Genomic DNA, 17,260 nt, shown 5'->3' on the forward strand with positions numbered 1-17,260 from the left:
AAGATCTCGAGGCTTGGAGCACAGCACGCTGCACTCATCCTCACGGCAGAGCCCTCCGGCACACTGACACGAAGGGTTTCTCACCCTTCGCACACACATGGATGCTCCAGATTCCCCGTTTACGCAGATTTCTGCTTGCCGAGATGCCGAAGGAAGGGTCGGCGTGTTGCCATGACGTACGGCCGCCTGTTGGAAATGCAACTAATACATGACCTAAGGCCCAGATGTTGAACAGACTGGAAAAAAGGATGAGCTCAAAACAAAAAAAAACCAAAAAACCACCCACTCCATTTCCACTCCATGAGCCATCAACGCCCAATTCAGGAGGGTTTTTTTTTTTCCAAGCAGAGAGAATACTGAGCGACCAACACAAGCGGCGTATGAAACTTCAGCTCGTTTTACATTTTTCCAAAAACTACATCATACATTAAATTTCCATTTTCAATATTTAGATGTTATAGTTGAAAAACAGAGAAGAAAACATGGATGGTGAAAGCTGTAGAAATTACTTGTTTTTTAATTAACCCATCAGGCTTTCGTTATTTATTGCCATTCATGAAACACAATGAAGAAAGACCACAGCCATTATGAGAAATCCGTAAGGATCTGCACTTTTAAACGCTTCGCTTCTCTTTCTTGCTATTACATCTAACCCGGGCTACAAGATCCAGGGAGAACATCTCCCTGTGTAAAGGCACCCCTACGATGGTCACGAAACGACGTGACCTTAATTGCAGCCACTTCAACCATACCAATAGCCCTCAACCGTGCTCAGGCAGCTATCGGCTCCGAATGATGGGCACGAGCTCCCAGCGCTTCTCCGTGCAACCTCAATTCAAGTGACCTCTGCACGGGGACCCCACAGGACATTGCACTTTCAGGTTGGGCTCCTCTAGGGCAGGTGGGTCTCCTCCCGTGGGTAGGTTAAGCAAGATAGCCGGGGGCTTTTGGAAGCAGATGTGGTGTTCACTGGTGTTCCTTCGCACGTTCACAACTTAAAAGAAGCCTTACAAGATTTCAGCTTGCCAGTGGATGAAATAAGAGGAAAGCATAAAATTGCAAAGTCTATTGTTTTGCTTAAATTTGCTAAAGGGGGAAAAAAAACCCAAAAACCCCCATGCTTTAACTTCTGTTAGGGTTTTTGGAAGGTATAGGCTGGGGCTCTGGCGCAGGAAGCAGCAGGCATGTTTGGATTCCTTACGCTGAGGATGCATTTTCGACTGCCAAATTCCCCGTACCGCACATCTGATTCTTTGTGTATGTACGTGCATGCAAAAGTAAGCACAAAATAGCTTTATAAATCTGAGTTTGTAAAATAAAAATCAAAGCCAAACATGCCAAGGTGACTACACAAAGGGAAGCAATACCTAGGGAAGCGTGCACACCCTGGTTTAAAGGATTTATGGGACTGGGCATTTTAGCTTCAATTAATTTTCAAAGTGCTGAAAGCAGACAAGAAACCATGTAATTACAAGATAACTTGGCTTACCCGGATTCGAGTTAACTAGCGCTCCTGGCTTAATCAGAGGTCAGCCTTCTCCCCAGCCAACAAAGCTAAATCCACCGTATTTGAATGCTTTGCTCCTTGCTTTAAAGCAACCATTAGTTCTTGTTTCGACCCCTTCATTTTGGGAAGTATTTGGGATTTCGGAGACACTTGAGAAGACCAGGAAAGTAATGCACAGCTACCAGACCGCAGCAAGGCGGGCAGCACAGGACCACACAGCCATGCAAGCGCTGCTCCAGACACCAGCCCATCTTCTCCCCGCCAAGGCACCCCTGTTTTAAGGGCATTTTGCCCAACCTTCAGGGCAAGCTGGTCCGAGCAACCCCCCAAGAGACTCGGATCATCTCTGGAGAGCAGAGGAAGCCCCCTGAGGACCATACAGGGAGGATTTTGGATACTGCTCATGCCCTGTCCACGTCTGCATCCCAGGCAACTTGCTTTTTTTTATGTGTGTCTGTATCTACAACACCAAGAAACTTCCAGGATTAGCCGCGACTACTTCCCACCGGACATTTTAAACTCCGTTACAATTACTCCTTTGTCCTACTATTTCGTGCAATCAGATTTTTATTTTTCAATCTCTTTTAGACAGACAGATTAGTGATTTATTTCCACCAATTAATACAAACTACCTAGAGAACAGAAAATTAGAGGGGTTAAAAGGAAAATTAGAATCCATTGCAGTTAAAAACAAAACCAACTGAGAGCAGGCTAGCACAGTCCCACCATATAAAGGGATTACTCCATTCCTGACCCTTTCCAGGGGACCTCCAGGTATTATTTTTCATTGATTTACCTTAATGAAACTAATGCACCCCTCTCCATAGGAAGCTGACTCCATAGCTGTCTAGGCACTGGATTCAATTAAAGAAATAAATACATCTGGCTTCTAAATGGTTGAAAGTCTTGAAAAGCCAGAGGCAATACCAGTTTCTGCATCTGTCTCTCTTAGGGTACGCCCTAAGGACACCACATAGGATGGTCAACATTCAGCACCGTTCCTGGAAACCCGCGGCCGCAGGGGGATGCCCAAAGCATCCCTGCCTGCTCCCCAACACCGCAGGCAGCTCCCGCAGCCCTGCCAGCAACCGAGCCACGGTTTTGATGGAAGCTGGCCTCAAAATGCTTTAACAAGGCTCTTTCTTTCCAGAAGCTGGCGTTGATTTGAGACCTCGATGTTGACTTAGAAACCCCCAGGTGCCCAGAGCCTGCAAATACTCAAGGCTTAGCTATGCTCAGTTTCCAGGAAAAGGGGTACACGCACCCAACTGCGGCGTGAAATATCAATACTACCATGGCAGCTTAGCATTAAAATGAAGAGCAGGGGTTAAAGGCAGAAAAGCAGAAGCTGGGGTAGAGGCTACGCCTCCGCAACGGCCGCATCTCACACCGCACAACCGCATCGAGCAGGGCTGCACCGACAAAAAAAACGAGGCACACTCTGCTTGTACGTGCCTTGGCTTGCAGACATGGGAACAGAGGAAACAAGGTAGCTCGAGAGCACTTTGTTTGCGATCTATCTGGGGAAGTGCCGCAGATTTTTCTCCCGCACATGAAACAAGCAGAAATGACAACAATTAGAGGGGTTTGTTGAACCAGAAGGCAGGTCCGAAAGGTCTCCTCTGCCTTCTTTGTGCTAATTGCCCTAATCCAAATAGGGAGATAGTAAACGTCAAGAACCCACACTATTTTCTGGATAAAATTCTACCACTCTAGCCGGAGGGAAGGCTTAGTGGTCCAAGCCCCGGGTTGGAGCACTTAGACCAGGAGGAACGTCAGGCTGAAATCCCCATGGGGGATTTGTCTGAACAAAATACAGGGAGTGAGGGGGGATTTTACAAAGATCTTTTCTCTTTCAAGCAGAAGTTGAAGATCCCATCATGCTTTCCCTAATAACAGGCATTTCCCCTAATTCCCCGCACATTTAGGGATGCATGGGGGATAAAAGGAGCCAGTTAAATGTGACGTGCTCTAAAAGCAACAATTTAGCAATGCTACTGCAACAGCACGCTTGTGGGCGACCTGTCCGGAAGGAAACCCTTTCCCCTGGTCTCTTATTTATCCTATTGATTTAAACTTCTACTCAGTCTTTTTCCTTTCCTCCCTTCCCAGAATAAGGACCTTTTCTGGTTCAACTCACCCTCTAACATTTGAGGTGCGAGCAGAGCAGACTGAACGCGCACGACACGCAGTCTTGTACTCACCGACATTGTAGAGTGGACATCTACATCCCCCTACAGAGGACAACACAGGGAGTTTAAAGTCAAATGCAGAAGAGAGCAAAGCAACAGCAAGAAAGGCAGAGACGTACACATCGGTCATCGCCCGTAGGTGCCTACAACCCCTCAATGCTCCAACCGAGGCACCGGCTGCTCGGCAGTTGGCGGAGTATTAAAAAAACAAAATAGGGGCTCTTTGAACCTGGTCTAAGGAGGATGAGGAAGAAATCAAAGTACCACAAGACCAGTTTTATTGCTATTAAATATGCTCAGCAAGTCAACATCCACGTGCCTCAGCTCTCCCACCTGTAAGATGGAGGTGACGGATGTCAAACCCTAGTGAGTGACAGCAGGGATAAGCTCAAACAAAACTTGCTCAGCTCTTCCGAGGGCAAGGAGATGTTACCTAAGCACAGACAGGACTCGTGCAAATCTAAAGAAGGTGTCTTTGGTGCTCTTATGATGTTTTCATGACAGTTATATTCCACTTGGGTCCCTCCCAACGTGGTCAAGGCTGTGGTTGGTGCAAAGTTCAAGGCATTTTACTTCTATGCACAGTGCCTTGCCTTTTAAAATAGTACAGAGGGATTTGGCTTTTTAAATAAAAACATAGGTAATCGTTCTCTTTAAAAAGAAAATAAACACTTCCAAAGCTCTTTCTACCAAAGCAAGAGCTGCCGGGGCTGGTGTATTTATTTGCAACCGAGAAGAGATGCCAATACGGTGAATAAGGCAAAAACATTGCAGGCAGAGTGGCCGCAGCGTGCGCGCAGCTCCAGCTGAAATCTGTGCCTGCCATCTGGCAAAAATAAGCACAAAAGGAAAAAAAAACAACCCAAAAACCCCTCTGCAGAGAGTTCATGCTGAACTACTCAAGACGGCAGAGGTTAGAGCTTGTTCAATCGCTGAAAGATTGCTTCCCCTTCCCGGGTCAGCATCACCTCTTGACCTGCCCTGATTACCTTCCAAAGGAGGTTATCAAGATACAAGACTAACAGAGGATTAAAGGAAACTTAAAATAAAAACAAAACACCCCCCCCCTTCCCCCAACCCTGCTCCCCTCCCCCAAGAAAACATCCTTGCTTTGTTAACCTGACAGTTCACTGTAGGTGTTGACACAACCCTCCATCTTTGAGAAGCTTAATGTCAACAAATCAGTGTGTTTGGAGTAGCCCTGTCAATGCGATTTACATTAACTTGTCTAACAAGAAATAAAAACAACAATCAGCCATCAAAGACAAAAGGCTTTTTCAGTCATTCTTTTAAAAGTATTATGCTGGAAATGTTAATTTTTGAGGCCATGGCCCTTTACTTGCTGAAAACCAGAAACCACCTCTTTTTTTTTTTTTTCCTCCCTAAAATACAGGGGGGGCTTAAGTATTTTTTTTTCTTTTAAAAAAAAAGCATTTTCTTTTAAATGAGGCCCGAGCATCCCATGTTAATAAGCTCAGCAGCAGCAGTAACTGACTCTCCCTGGTTTAACGCAGGAAGAGGGAAGCCTTGAAGCCAAATGTTAATTATGCTTTGATTTCCACCAGCGTGTTATTTGCTTTGAGACATTTTGGGCACTTAGCGGAGCATTTTCGAATTGTGGCTCTAAACCACCATGAAAATTTCATGCAGCAGTGGTATGCACCAAACCCCTGTTAACTTCACCATGAACTTTTCCTCCCCCCCGGCACATGCTGTACCCACCAGCATGCCCTTTGCAGCCGGGGGCTCGGCGTCCCCAAGCAAAGCTGGAAAAAGCAAATCAATTCCAGGGATTCCTAATACCAAGTGGTTTCCACCATCTCCCACAGTGTCTACTCTCATGCTCTAAAGGAAAAAATAGGGATTGCAATTCCTGCTTGAACGCTAGAGAAAGTGGAGACACTTTATGCCACTCCACAAGCCAGGACTAGTTTTGGTCTGGGTTATTTTTCCTGCTTGAGCAGGGAGGTGGACCAGATGATCTGCTTGCCCAGAGAGGTGGTGGATGCCCCATCCCTGGAAACATTCCAGGTCAGGTTGGACGGGGCCCTGAGCAACCTGATCTAGTTGAAGATGTCCCTGCCCACGGCAGGGGGGCTGGACTAGATGGCCTTTAGAGGTCCCTACCAACCCAAACTATTCTATGATTCCATGACCTCCAGAGGTCCCTTCCAACCTCAACCCTTCTGGGATTCACCCTAATAAATACAGGAAAAATTCAGCCTCGTGTATCCAAAAAGGGAAACACAAAACCTAATGCTCAAATCTTGGCTTGGAGTCGCCTTTTAGCTCGCTCAGCATCTCTGCTCCTCTTCACCCCCTCTCCGAAACGTTGACTTGAGTCAACCGGACCCTTCAAGGCCATCTGATCTGCCTTGCGGCGAACTGGAGCCTTGACCCCAGAAAGGTTTCCTGCAGATGAGCAGCCCCGTCCGAGACAATGGGATTACTCACACCCGTCAAGCTAAGGAGCCGCCTGCATTTTTGCAGGCTCAGGACTTTCGGCTCCATTCTATTACAGGACAGCACTTTTTGTTGGTGTAATTTTAGCACAGTAACCGCATGCTGACATGCCCAGGCTGAGTTTCTTTGATCAGCAGGTGAAGGTTTTTCTCAGTGTAATTACTGCCATGACAAAAGGCAGGTGAGTAGCTCGGCTCCTGCCACTTAGTCATCTCCTGAGACTGCCACTCTTCTCTCCTAAAAACTGCTGCAAGTTCAAATAGCAGGAGAGCGCTTCTGACTTATTTTAAAATCGTGTAAATTCAGTCAACATGAAGGTACCTGCTCTGGAAGACAGAGGCATTTCCAAACCAGGAAAGGACGTGAGAACAGGAAGGGATGGTGTTGTGTGGAGGCCATTTCTAGGGACAAGAAGATGCTCCACTCTCCAAAGATGGTGCACAGTCATTTGCTTTTCTTCGTGAGCTACTGGCAGTGTGGAAATCCTATATTTTATAGCTGGAACAGGCTGCAAACTCATTTCAAACCGGGCAGCTACTCCTCTTAGATCATAACGCTATGATGCTAATAATTTGGGCTGGATTCAGACCAGCAGTATAGAAACAGCTCTACCTTGCCACTAGCAATCCTGCAATATCCTCTTTTACTTATAATTCACCCTTTTTGGAGATAGTTCCTTTCCCTCTTGAACCCCTCTCACCCTTTCCTTTCACAAATGAAGCTTATCCCACATAATTGGTGCTTTCATAAACATCTCTGTCATTTTTCTGCATTGGTTTAGGCAGATGTGGGCTTCTACACACCTTATCTCCTACATTTCATTTAGCAAAGTGCAGCAATTTTAATGTGTTTCTAAATAAGCCACTGGAAAAAGGCCCTTGAACCCTACAAGGACGAACCAGCAGAGACACCAAAGGAGCTGGGTGCCTTTACGATGTACCCTGATTTTTTTCTGACTCGCTCTCACCCACTGTTGCCTGCAGGATACGCAGGGACCCATCAGCAATGCTCAGTGACGGCATCTTCATAGCACTCCTCTAAAGGAAGAAACTCCAATAGATATAAAAAAAAAATCCCAGACCTACGTCTCCTACAAACCATTGAACCAGATTCTACAGCTTCATAAATCAGATCGCAGCATCTGATTGACTTGCCTCCCCTATCTCACAGGGCTGTCGGGAGGATCAGTGCCGTGCAATGCTTTGAAGATAAGGTGCTGCGTGTGTGCTGGTTGAACAGCACCAGTACGTTAGCCAGCACCTCCACCAAGGCAAACTGCAGACAGCCTTCTTCTCAGCTGGGTCCTTTCTAACCCAGTTCTGGAAGAGAAAAGGCTGCTTCGATCTGTCTCGGTCCTTTTTAGACCAATTAGCTGCCCTCCCAGTCTCCAAAACAATTCTGACTCACTCAAAAAGGAAACATTAATATTTAAGGAAGATAAATCACTCCAGGTCCATCTCATAAATCATTGTGGGCATCTCTCCCCATCCTCATCTCTCCTGCTAGCCACACTTCACGCTCGGGTGCAGAGACCAATCTTCCTGTCAAACTCCATTACTTGCTTGCGTAAGTACTCCCAGTACGATTTGTGGAAGTGGTCTCCAGGTGATAACCCACCCCTGCGCAGCCACATCTCCTTTTTTAAGGAGAAATCCAGCAGTTGAGGAATCCAGCCATCTCCAAGCACCTCCAGATTCCAGACGGCACCTGCCCCGTGCCTGCTCGCATGGCTACCAGCCACGCTGCTCAGGGCTGCTAACGGACGGGACATTTTGGCAATAAACCTGGCCTGAACAAGAAGACAGACAAAAGCCCTTCCAACCTCTCTGCGCAGGAGGCAACACTTTATCTAGAAGTTTGTTCTAGTGAAAACAGAGCCAAGAAAGCACCTTCTCCTCAACAGCACTTTCCCAGAGAACTGAGAAAGCCACTTCCATTTCTCTTTTGGTGGCTTCTCCATCCACAGCAGATCAGTCCTCATTTCCATCTGGTTACCAAATCTTCCTGCTGTGATAGGGAAGGCCAAAGACATGAGCCATGCAGAAGACTGCGAAGTTTTGGGGCTGTAACACCTCCTAAAATGGCTCTGGAGTGCTTGAACATCCTTCCAGTAGAGCCATCACAGCGACATAAACAAGCAGAATGGAGTTGAGGAAACTGCCATTGTGTACGATTAGTCTTTTCTTCCTATTTATATCCAAGCTCATGAAAGGTGCCCAGTGTGTGCCGGTGTACTGTAATCCTGGGCACCCGCTAACAACAAATAAGTAACAGTCCAGTAAAGAAGAAAGATCTGAAATTGCTTTTAGGACAAATGCAGTGCTCAGTGGATTTGCTATTTCAAAATACCTGCTGATTGAAGATACTCATAAGTATATATCCAGATAGCTCAGAACAAATCTTATTTAAAGGAAAAAAAGCTGTTTGAGCAAAAATGAAACTCCCTGATGATTATATTTTTCCTATTCAATGGGACACTGCTCAGCCAACTGCAAAAAACAACATAAAATACATTTCTTGATCACAATAACAGCGTAACAGGCATATTTTCGACAGCAGAGAAAAGAAAGAAACATATGCTGCCTTCCAACACAGAGCAATATTTTGATGTAAGGCATCCAGTGACTTGACAAACATTTGGAAATGTGTATGCAGTTCAAATAATAGGCATCCTTATACTGCGATCTCTTGAAAAAATCTTGAATGTCCATTAAGCTGAAAATTAATATATCTAAAATATAGGTGGCTAGTGAATTATGATCCTACTTCTACATGGTGGACTGCGATATTTCCCCCGTTCATGTATAAGTAGACTTGCAAATACTTGGGGAGACTCTCACTGAAGCCCAACTTCTGGTAACACACGAAATAGCTTGCTTTATAAATAGATTTGTTATTTCATAACACTTGACGGTACAAGGCCCCACTTCCATCACACTCCATAAAGCTTGAGCAACCATTAGTTTCAACAGCGCCATCGGATGCCCGTGCGCTCCCCAGACGGAAAAAGAAAGGAATTCGGTGGAGGTGGCTTACCGGGAGGTGGGTGAACACAGCAAACGTGCTGCGTAGAAAGCCAATGAGATCCACAAGGTAGTCGCTGGCCTTGCTGCCCGGCTCCATGGCCATCCAGTCGTAGTCCGCCAGCTGCAAGAACTGGTCTATCTTCTGGTTCAGATTAGTGTAAATCTCCTCCTCGGCAGCATGGCGGGCGTCCTGGGAAACAAGACGGCATTACATGGGATGGAGTCTCCATACCACAAGGCTACACAAGTAACAGGACGTGAGATTGACCCAACCTTTAGCCCTAAAGGTAGCACAAGACAAAGCACCTGTAGGCAACTACATGGCTGCTACAGCCTCAGGTTAGCTCAGACTGGTGGGACATGTGCCACCAGGTCAGTGGTAGGGAAGATCAAGCTGGTGTCTGCCTCTGATGCAACCAGGGGACCAGGAGGACAAATCTAGTGCAGGATGGAAGAGAGAAAGATGGGAGAGGAATGTATGGAAAAAGGTTGAGGCCCACCAAACTAGGTGTGAAGGTATGGGGTGCAGGAGGGCCACAGAGGAGCCTCCCTGCCAGAAGAAGGGTAGGAAAACTCACCCTTAGGACAAATAGGTAGATGATGCCAGAAGGGAGAACGAATGGACTTCCCTGGGGACATGGGGCCTTGGTCTCCTGCTGAGTTATCCCAAGGGCAAACCTCACCTAACCAATTCCCTACCATTGCTGGAGCCTCAGCACTGTTCCCATCTCCTGCTCTCGGGCCACAGGACACAGTTTGGACACCCCACAGTTGACCCAATTATAGCCTTAAGACTTCATATAAAGTATCTGGGTGGACGCTCCTGGGTTATGATTTAAAGATTTAAAGACTGGGACCTCTAGCAGTTTCTGCCAGCCCTGATTTTTAGGGGATAATGCTAAAAGGAGTGGGAAGATACAGAAATTTAAGTTCTGAAAATCTATTCTCCTCCTGGGTGAAAGAGGAGAGCTTGCGTTCATGGCCAGGCGTGTGTAACACTGTACGGCGCTCAAACAGCAAAATGAAAATTCATTAAAAAAAAATAATCAGGCTTTTGTTTAAAAGTTGCTTAATCCTTTAGATAATAAGTGCTGCAGTCACAGCCTGTAAATTAGGGCTACAAAGGCTCACGATCTCGACAGAAGTAATGCTCCGAAGGACAAACCCAAAAGCTAGTCTGATGGCGTAAGCTTCCCAGAATATGACAAAATTACCTTTCAGCTCAGCTTAGCTCCCTACATACACACATCCACACACACGCTCTGAAAGCAGATACTCTCCCATCCAAACACCAACAGCAAGTCCCCAGAGGTGGATCTACCAGCCTTCTCACCTTGAAGGTTGTGGTCCCGTAGAGTTTTGTAGTGTGGACAGTTTCTGGAAGTACATTAGTGATATTGGTTATGAATTCCTCTAGGAACTTGCAGGATTTCTCCAAATGGGTCGTATTTATAATAATCTGTACAAGCTGCAAAGGCAAAAAAAGGATTGAAAGATGGTGCTCCCGAAGCCAGGGACGTGCCAGGTTAATGGATGCCAATTTATAAGAACTCCTGGCACGAAAAGCTGACGCTGTACAAACACACTAAGCTTTGCTACACGCTCAAAGGCTCTCCTCCTTTAACAACATCAGAAACTTAAATAAAAGATAATTTTGGGGGAAAAGCATTTCCCATGACAGCCACTAATACCACAAAAGATTTTTTTTTTAAATGACTTTCCCGCATTCAGCTGTCAGTCAGGGCTCATTTCAGCGCAGTTCAAATACAACAGGCTTACAAAAAAATGCCATGTCAAATCACAAGTATTCTGTCTGCTAATGAACCCTAAATAACCCATACCTTGAGTGACACCCAACAACATCATGCTAAGGCATTTAACAAAGAAACCACAAGGTTTTACTTTTCTGAGGGTGGTGTGGGTAAACAGCAGATCTTACCCTGGTATCTTCTCGGTTATCATACCCCCCATTATCTGCAATTTTCTTAATGCTGTCTTCTCAGCTGCCTTCACATGGCACTATTTCGGGACATTAAAGGCAACTACAGAGTAAAAGCCTCTGCTGAAGTCAACCAACGCAAACATTTACAGTCCAGAGCAAACCAATCCGGGCTTCCACTTTAGGAGCACTGACTTGGAAGCATCATTAATTCCTTAAGCAGATACCTTTTTTCCGAGCAGACTGCTGTAAATACTTTCAAGGTGCAACATAAGCTATAACAAAACCTTTCCAAATAACTCAGTCTAGCTCAGATATCATGCCAAAACAGTGCTCTTGCAGACACAGAAGGCATTGTAATGCTCCGGACTGACATAACTTAATTGCTGGAGTATGGTGTAGCAGTCCACAGCTACCTCCTCAGAAGAAATTATTTTGAAACACTCGCAGATCTTCTGAATGAGATGGATTAATCATCAATTTGAGTGCTGCAGGCACTTAAATACTGAAGCAACACTATAAAGATTATAGCACCCAACTCTTGTTAGTGCCAGATGACATGAGAAGGGGCAATGGCCACAGTTTGGGAAGTTCAGCTTGGATATTAGAAAGGGAAAGAGTCATTAGGAAGGTAGTGCAGAACTGGAACAGGGTGCCCAGAGAAGCTGTAGGACCTATGTTTTGGAGAAATTAAAAGCTGGGTAGGGAAAGCTACGGTTGACGTGATCCAAGTGAGCAATGATCATTGCTCGTCCCAGTGGGAGGTTGGGCTAGATACCTCCAGAGGTCCCTTCCAGCCAACACTCCTTTGATTTCAGTCAGGTTTTTCTTTTTAAGAAATCAAATTACGATCTATTTGAACTCGTCTCGTTTTGTACTTGGTCCCTGAAATGTATTACAGAGGTAAACCAGGGAGACTTCTCATTTCCGAATTCCTTGGATTAATTCTGGTTTTGATTTTTGCCTTCAAACAAGAGCTCATTTGCATTTCCCCGTGTCAGATAGCCCTGACACCATGATCGTGATATATTTTTCTATCGTTTCAAGTTAATTAAATATTAGATATTTCCAACTGTGTGAAATTCCTCCTGAACCTCTTCTCTGATCATCACAACTTACTGGTCCAGATCAGCTATCAAACTTGAAGGCCCTGATTGCTTTGATTCTCTTCCACCACTTGTTATGAGCTTTCCTGCTCCTCTCTGGCTCCTTCAAGCTCTGATCTTCTCTTCAACTCAGAGGGGTAAGACCTTCTCGTTGGGGTATTCAAAGGAAAAAAATAGTAGCATACTTTCTCTCTCTCTCTCTTGTTGAGGGACATCAGGGTTACTCAAAACACTAGGATTATTTGGAGCAGACTCAATAAGCAAACTTCAACATCCACTGCTAAGAAGTAGCCCCCAAAAACAGCAATGAAAAATAAATTAAAGAGGCTAACAGACCAGGAAGGTTGGTACCCGGCCTTGCATTACCTTGTCCACTGCTTAGAAGATGGCATTGGAATGCCCAGAAACAGACAGTGTCGCTTTTTGCAAAAATTAAATCTGGGAAGCGATAGTTATGCAAGGGACTTAAATATCTTTTGCAATCACTTTTGACACCAGGACTATACTTGAGTATGATCTGGGACTCTTCAACGCGCCCTTTAATTCCTGTGCTCCACGGAGCAGTGGAAGCAGGACAGCGCAGGGATAGTGTTGCATTCCAATTTGCGGAGGGAGCCTTGGGAGGAGCAGGAGGGAAGAGGAATTTGCCCCCAGGGAGCAGAGAGATTCCAGAGATAAAGGGCTGAGGAAGCATCATGTGTAAATACATACTGCTGTAAATGCACTAAACTCTCCAAAACTCACCTCCGTAGGGTATTTACAGTGTCCAGAGAACAGGACACATTTCTACAGTACAGCCAATTAAACAACTGCAACTGTATTAATACCTACGCATTTAATAACAGCACACGGGGGTCCCACTAAGGTATCCAAACTGCGCCCTGGTACCACACACGTTCCCAAACAGCCATGATTTACATGCATTAAGCTTTTCAGAAATATGACTTTGTGCACAAAAAAGTATCCATCGCGGAAAGAAAATACCAATATAGAGTTTATACTGTAGCGATATGCTGAAACCGCCTCAAACATCACCTATAGATGGGGACCGCTCCCCCATCCTTTCATAGTTCCCACCTGCCTCTTCTCCAGTGCTCCTCGAAGTCCTTATACGTTAATTGAGATATACAATGCTCCACAAATTCGAGAGGGGCAATGCTAACAGCAACAGCAAAAAAAGCTTCCGCTTTCCCACAATATAAAGTGTTTTTTGCTTTGTACAGCAACGCTGCGTGGTTCCGTTATTGTTTTCCAACCAAATATTTTATAATAATGCTCCAAACCAGCATCTCTAAAGGTGCTGTAAGGAATTCCAAGGGACCAAACCCCCTTCTGTCGCCCTGCCCTGGAAATGGGTCTCCTCAAAGCTGCGTCCTACCTCCGTCAGCCCGACATTTTTCCTCTTGATGACATTCTGTAAACAGTTGCTCAGCGTTCGGGTCAGCAGCAGATTTGTAGATTTTCTAATCATATCATCAACTTCGGTGGAGCTGAAAAGTAGAATTTAAAGAGAGATTTGCAAAATGCTCTATGAAAAGAAAATCTCCTGGAGCCCTCATCACCCAGTCTCCTTCCCAACCCTCTTCTGCCTTATGCATGATCATCCGTGCACCACTTACAGGCGCTGACACACTAATATATACCAAAATACCAAGAATTTAGGCCTTTTTGTGCATGTGTCGATAAGGAAGGGGGACTAACGCATGCTAAACCTACATCCCTGAGCCTCTCCTCTTAGAGGGGCTGGTCCAGCACAGGTAAGAGCTGCCCGCAGCATCAGCACTAACCCGTGCAGCCAAGCCACCGCCCTGCACACAACGCTGGAGTTTTGCACGTTCAGTACACAAGGCGGAAGGGATCAAAGATCTGCAATGGGGGGAAAAAAACAAACCAAACCCCCAAAATACCCCCCCATCACCACCTTCTCACGGCTTTTTCTTTAACTAAATCAGACTGGAAGCTCTTGCAACATGTTCATGCCCTTTGCCAGATGCTTGCAACTGCAGCATTGCTGAAGTCTGGGGGTTGGGCTTTCTGCTGAAGTGCTGCTGCCCTTCCAACGGGCACACCAGCAAGGTGCAACCTCTCCTTTCTGAAGGAGGTTTTGGAAACCCACCCCGACACAGGCTCCTTTGATCTATCGTTGGCCCTGCATTAGCCCTGACACCACAAGGCTTTATCTCTGGCAGCGCAGTGACAAGCAGCTGAGGGCAAAGAAAATGTTCTACTGGAAGGCTGAGAAGCCTTAATAACTTTAAGGCTCCCGGTAAATCAAGCCCGTGACCTTTTGCTCCTTCTCCTGTTCTACCTGATAAATGGGCCAGATTACAAAGCAGGGATGGACACGAGAAGCAAAAGCAAACCTTGCAGTTACCCCGCCGCCGGCATGCGAGGTGGGGGATCTCAGGGTGCTGCTATTGGGGTGCCTGCTGGTGCAGGGACGGGTGCTGCCAGCCCTTGTCCAGCTCACATGTCCCAAATTTCTGTGTCTATTTAAAGTTAGAGCAGATGCACTGAGCCAAGCCCCGGTCCATCAGCTTGGGAAAGCAAGACTGAGTCTTCTCCAGCAGCAACCTGTGGTCACAGCAGCATCCCCTGAACCGGCTCATCCTCCCCAAGCACCGCGCATCCTTCAGTCAACTAAATTTTTCAAGTCATTCAGGACCTTCTTTGTGCTACTGCATCAGAATTGCACTGAAATCCCCCAAATTCCCAGGAGAAGTGGCAAATATTGCTCCCTGCTCGCATCTCTCGGCAAAGTCATGCTCGTAGTTCCGTGAGACCGAGAAAGCCGTGTCTTGCTGCAGCTTTCCAAAGGAAAAGCCCAGCTGCACAACTCCCCGCACGCCCAGCGGCTGCTCGCCACGCTACGCTCCCCAACAGGTTTCTCTAATATTTCCTTTCCCCTGATGTTTAGAATTCTGCTTTTCTGAGCTACACGCCTGCCAAGGGTTGACCACTGTCTTCTTCCCAGCTGGACACAAGGGGAGCGGGGCCAGCAGCTCGGCATTGAATTTAAATTCAATGTCATCAGCCAAAGTCTTAGTGTGGGTCTCTTATAGAGCATCATCGCTGATCCCTGTGAGTTTATTTTCCTCCCGCTCAGCGGGGAAGCACACCCTGTGCCAGCGATGATCAGGGCTAGACCGCTCCACGTCCCAGATGGACCCCTTGGCTCCTTCTCGCAGGGTTTTGATGTGTGGTCCAAGGTGATGCATTTGGGTTTTTTAAAGCGTGGAACAGAAATCAAAATGTGGGGGGAGAAGAAACCAGCCAATGAATTTTCCTGGTCTTTATACTACGGGTAGGGCACTCAAATAAGGTTTTACTTAAAGATAAACAAAAAGAAACACAAAATTCGCCACGCATGCATGCACACCCCCCCCCAGGCCCTCCATCATCCCCCAGGAAGAACCAGATTGTCCCCAGTCCCCTCCACCAGACAACAGCACGGTTAAATATAGCAAGTACAACAAAATCTAACCCTGTGACGATCTACAGATGGTAAAAAGATTTAAAGGAAGGGGTGGTACAAAGGAACCCTGTGACACGGGGGGCAGCTGCCTGCTGCTGCCGGAGCGGCGTGGGAACCGGGGAAGGGGGCTGGGGAGCAAAAAGGGCTGGACCCACGCTCAGAGGGGGTCAAGAAAAAATTGCACAGCAAGCAAAGATACGCAATGCTGTGCCTTTGTACAAGCACTGTGGCCCTTTCGGGATTTTCCCTGGGAAACCCAAAAATGCCCGTCCCTAAGGATGGCGGAGGTGCAGAACGGCCGAGGCCGGAAGAGGAGCTGGTGGCTGGAACTTCCAGCATCTACTGGAACTGAGAAAACGCAGATGCAAAACAAGGGCTTTTGGACATTATGTCAGCTTTTCTCACTAAACCAACACAGCAATCAAATAGGTCGTGCTGGAAAAGCTTGCTTTTTTTAATTCAAACGTCAACCTGTCATCAGGGCGTCGAAATTAAACAAGCCAGTTACTGTCTGGCTGCGTGTACGCCCCGAGACAGTCATGCTCTTGGCAGGAGCGGGATTGCTGCTGGCCTCTGCCCGATGCCGCAGCCAGTGCTGACGGCACGAGGTTGCCATATCACCAAACGCTTTGCAAATTGAGGGTTTGCTTTAATCGCTCACTTCAGCTGCAGGAACATCTCAACCATGATAGCCTCCAGGGCATAAACAAGTAGTGCTTAATAATACTGCTTAGCACTTCCATGCTGCTTTTACTTCTTCAAAGCACTTCTAACTGAGCTTTCTCTGCATACCAGCACCATTTCCAAAGGTTTCCTATTCTCATCTTGTTTGTTGGCTGCATAAGCTAGAAAATCAGGTTGTAACTTTAGTTACACGGTGGGTCAAGCAGCTTGGTAACCCCTGCGGTTGGGTTCCACCAGAGCAGAAGGATCTGCGACATCTCCCATGAGGTCCACACACTGTGTAAGGAAAAAAAATGGAATCATTCCTTGGGGGGGGGGGGGAAGAGCAGCAGGATTTGACCAGGCACTGGACTGCAATCACCCAAATTTGGGGTTGTTTAGCCTGGAGAAAAGGAGGCTGAGGGGAGACCTCATCGCTCTCTACAACCACCTGAAAGGAGGTTGCAGCGAGGTGGGGTCGGTCTCTTCTCCCAAGTAACTGGTGATAGGACGAGAGGAAACGGCCTCAAGTTGTGCCAGGGGAGGTTTAGATTGGACATGAGGAAAAATTTCTTTACTGGAAGAGTGGTTAAACATTGGAACAGGCTGCCCAGGGCAATGGTGGAGTCACCATCCCTGGAGGTGTCTAAAAGATGTGTAGATGCGGCGCTTAGGGACATGTTTAGTGGGCATGGTGGTGTTGGGTCGACGGTTGGACTCGATGATCTTAGAGGTCTTTTCCAACCTTAATGATTCTATGATTCTATGATTCTAAATCTTCCTTGGTTCAACAGAAGAGGTAAGTGAGGGTGGCGACAGGAGTGATGGGTGTTAGCCGTTGCCTTGCCCAGGACTCTCCCAGCTGAAATGATGAACCAAGTAGTAGCTC

The 17,260-nt window shown here is 46.6% G+C and overlaps 1 protein-coding gene across 4 annotated transcripts in view; it reads right to left on the reverse strand.

Moving 5' to 3' along the window:
* Window positions 1–17,260, reverse strand: part of EXOC6B (exocyst complex component 6B) — a 319,252-nt gene that overhangs the window by 104,388 nt on the left and 197,604 nt on the right. For 2 of the 4 annotated variants that reach the window (XM_076335628.1, XM_076335625.1), the window contains exons 16-19: window positions 13,612–13,723; window positions 10,522–10,656; window positions 9,199–9,378; window positions 3,712–3,741 (exon numbers count right to left, since the gene is read on the reverse strand). In XM_076335628.1, coding sequence (XP_076191743.1) covers window positions 3,712–3,741; window positions 9,199–9,378; window positions 10,522–10,656; window positions 13,612–13,723 — 457 coding nt within the window. The remainder of the gene's footprint in view (window positions 1–3,711; window positions 3,742–9,198; window positions 9,379–10,521; window positions 10,657–13,611; window positions 13,724–17,260) is intronic. The other 2 variants (XM_076335627.1, XM_076335626.1) reach the window with 1 other exon arrangement.

The sequence above is a fragment of the Aptenodytes patagonicus genome, chromosome 4 (assembly GCF_965638725.1).
Source record: "Aptenodytes patagonicus chromosome 4, bAptPat1.pri.cur, whole genome shotgun sequence".
Lineage (NCBI taxonomy): Eukaryota > Metazoa > Chordata > Aves > Sphenisciformes > Spheniscidae > Aptenodytes > Aptenodytes patagonicus.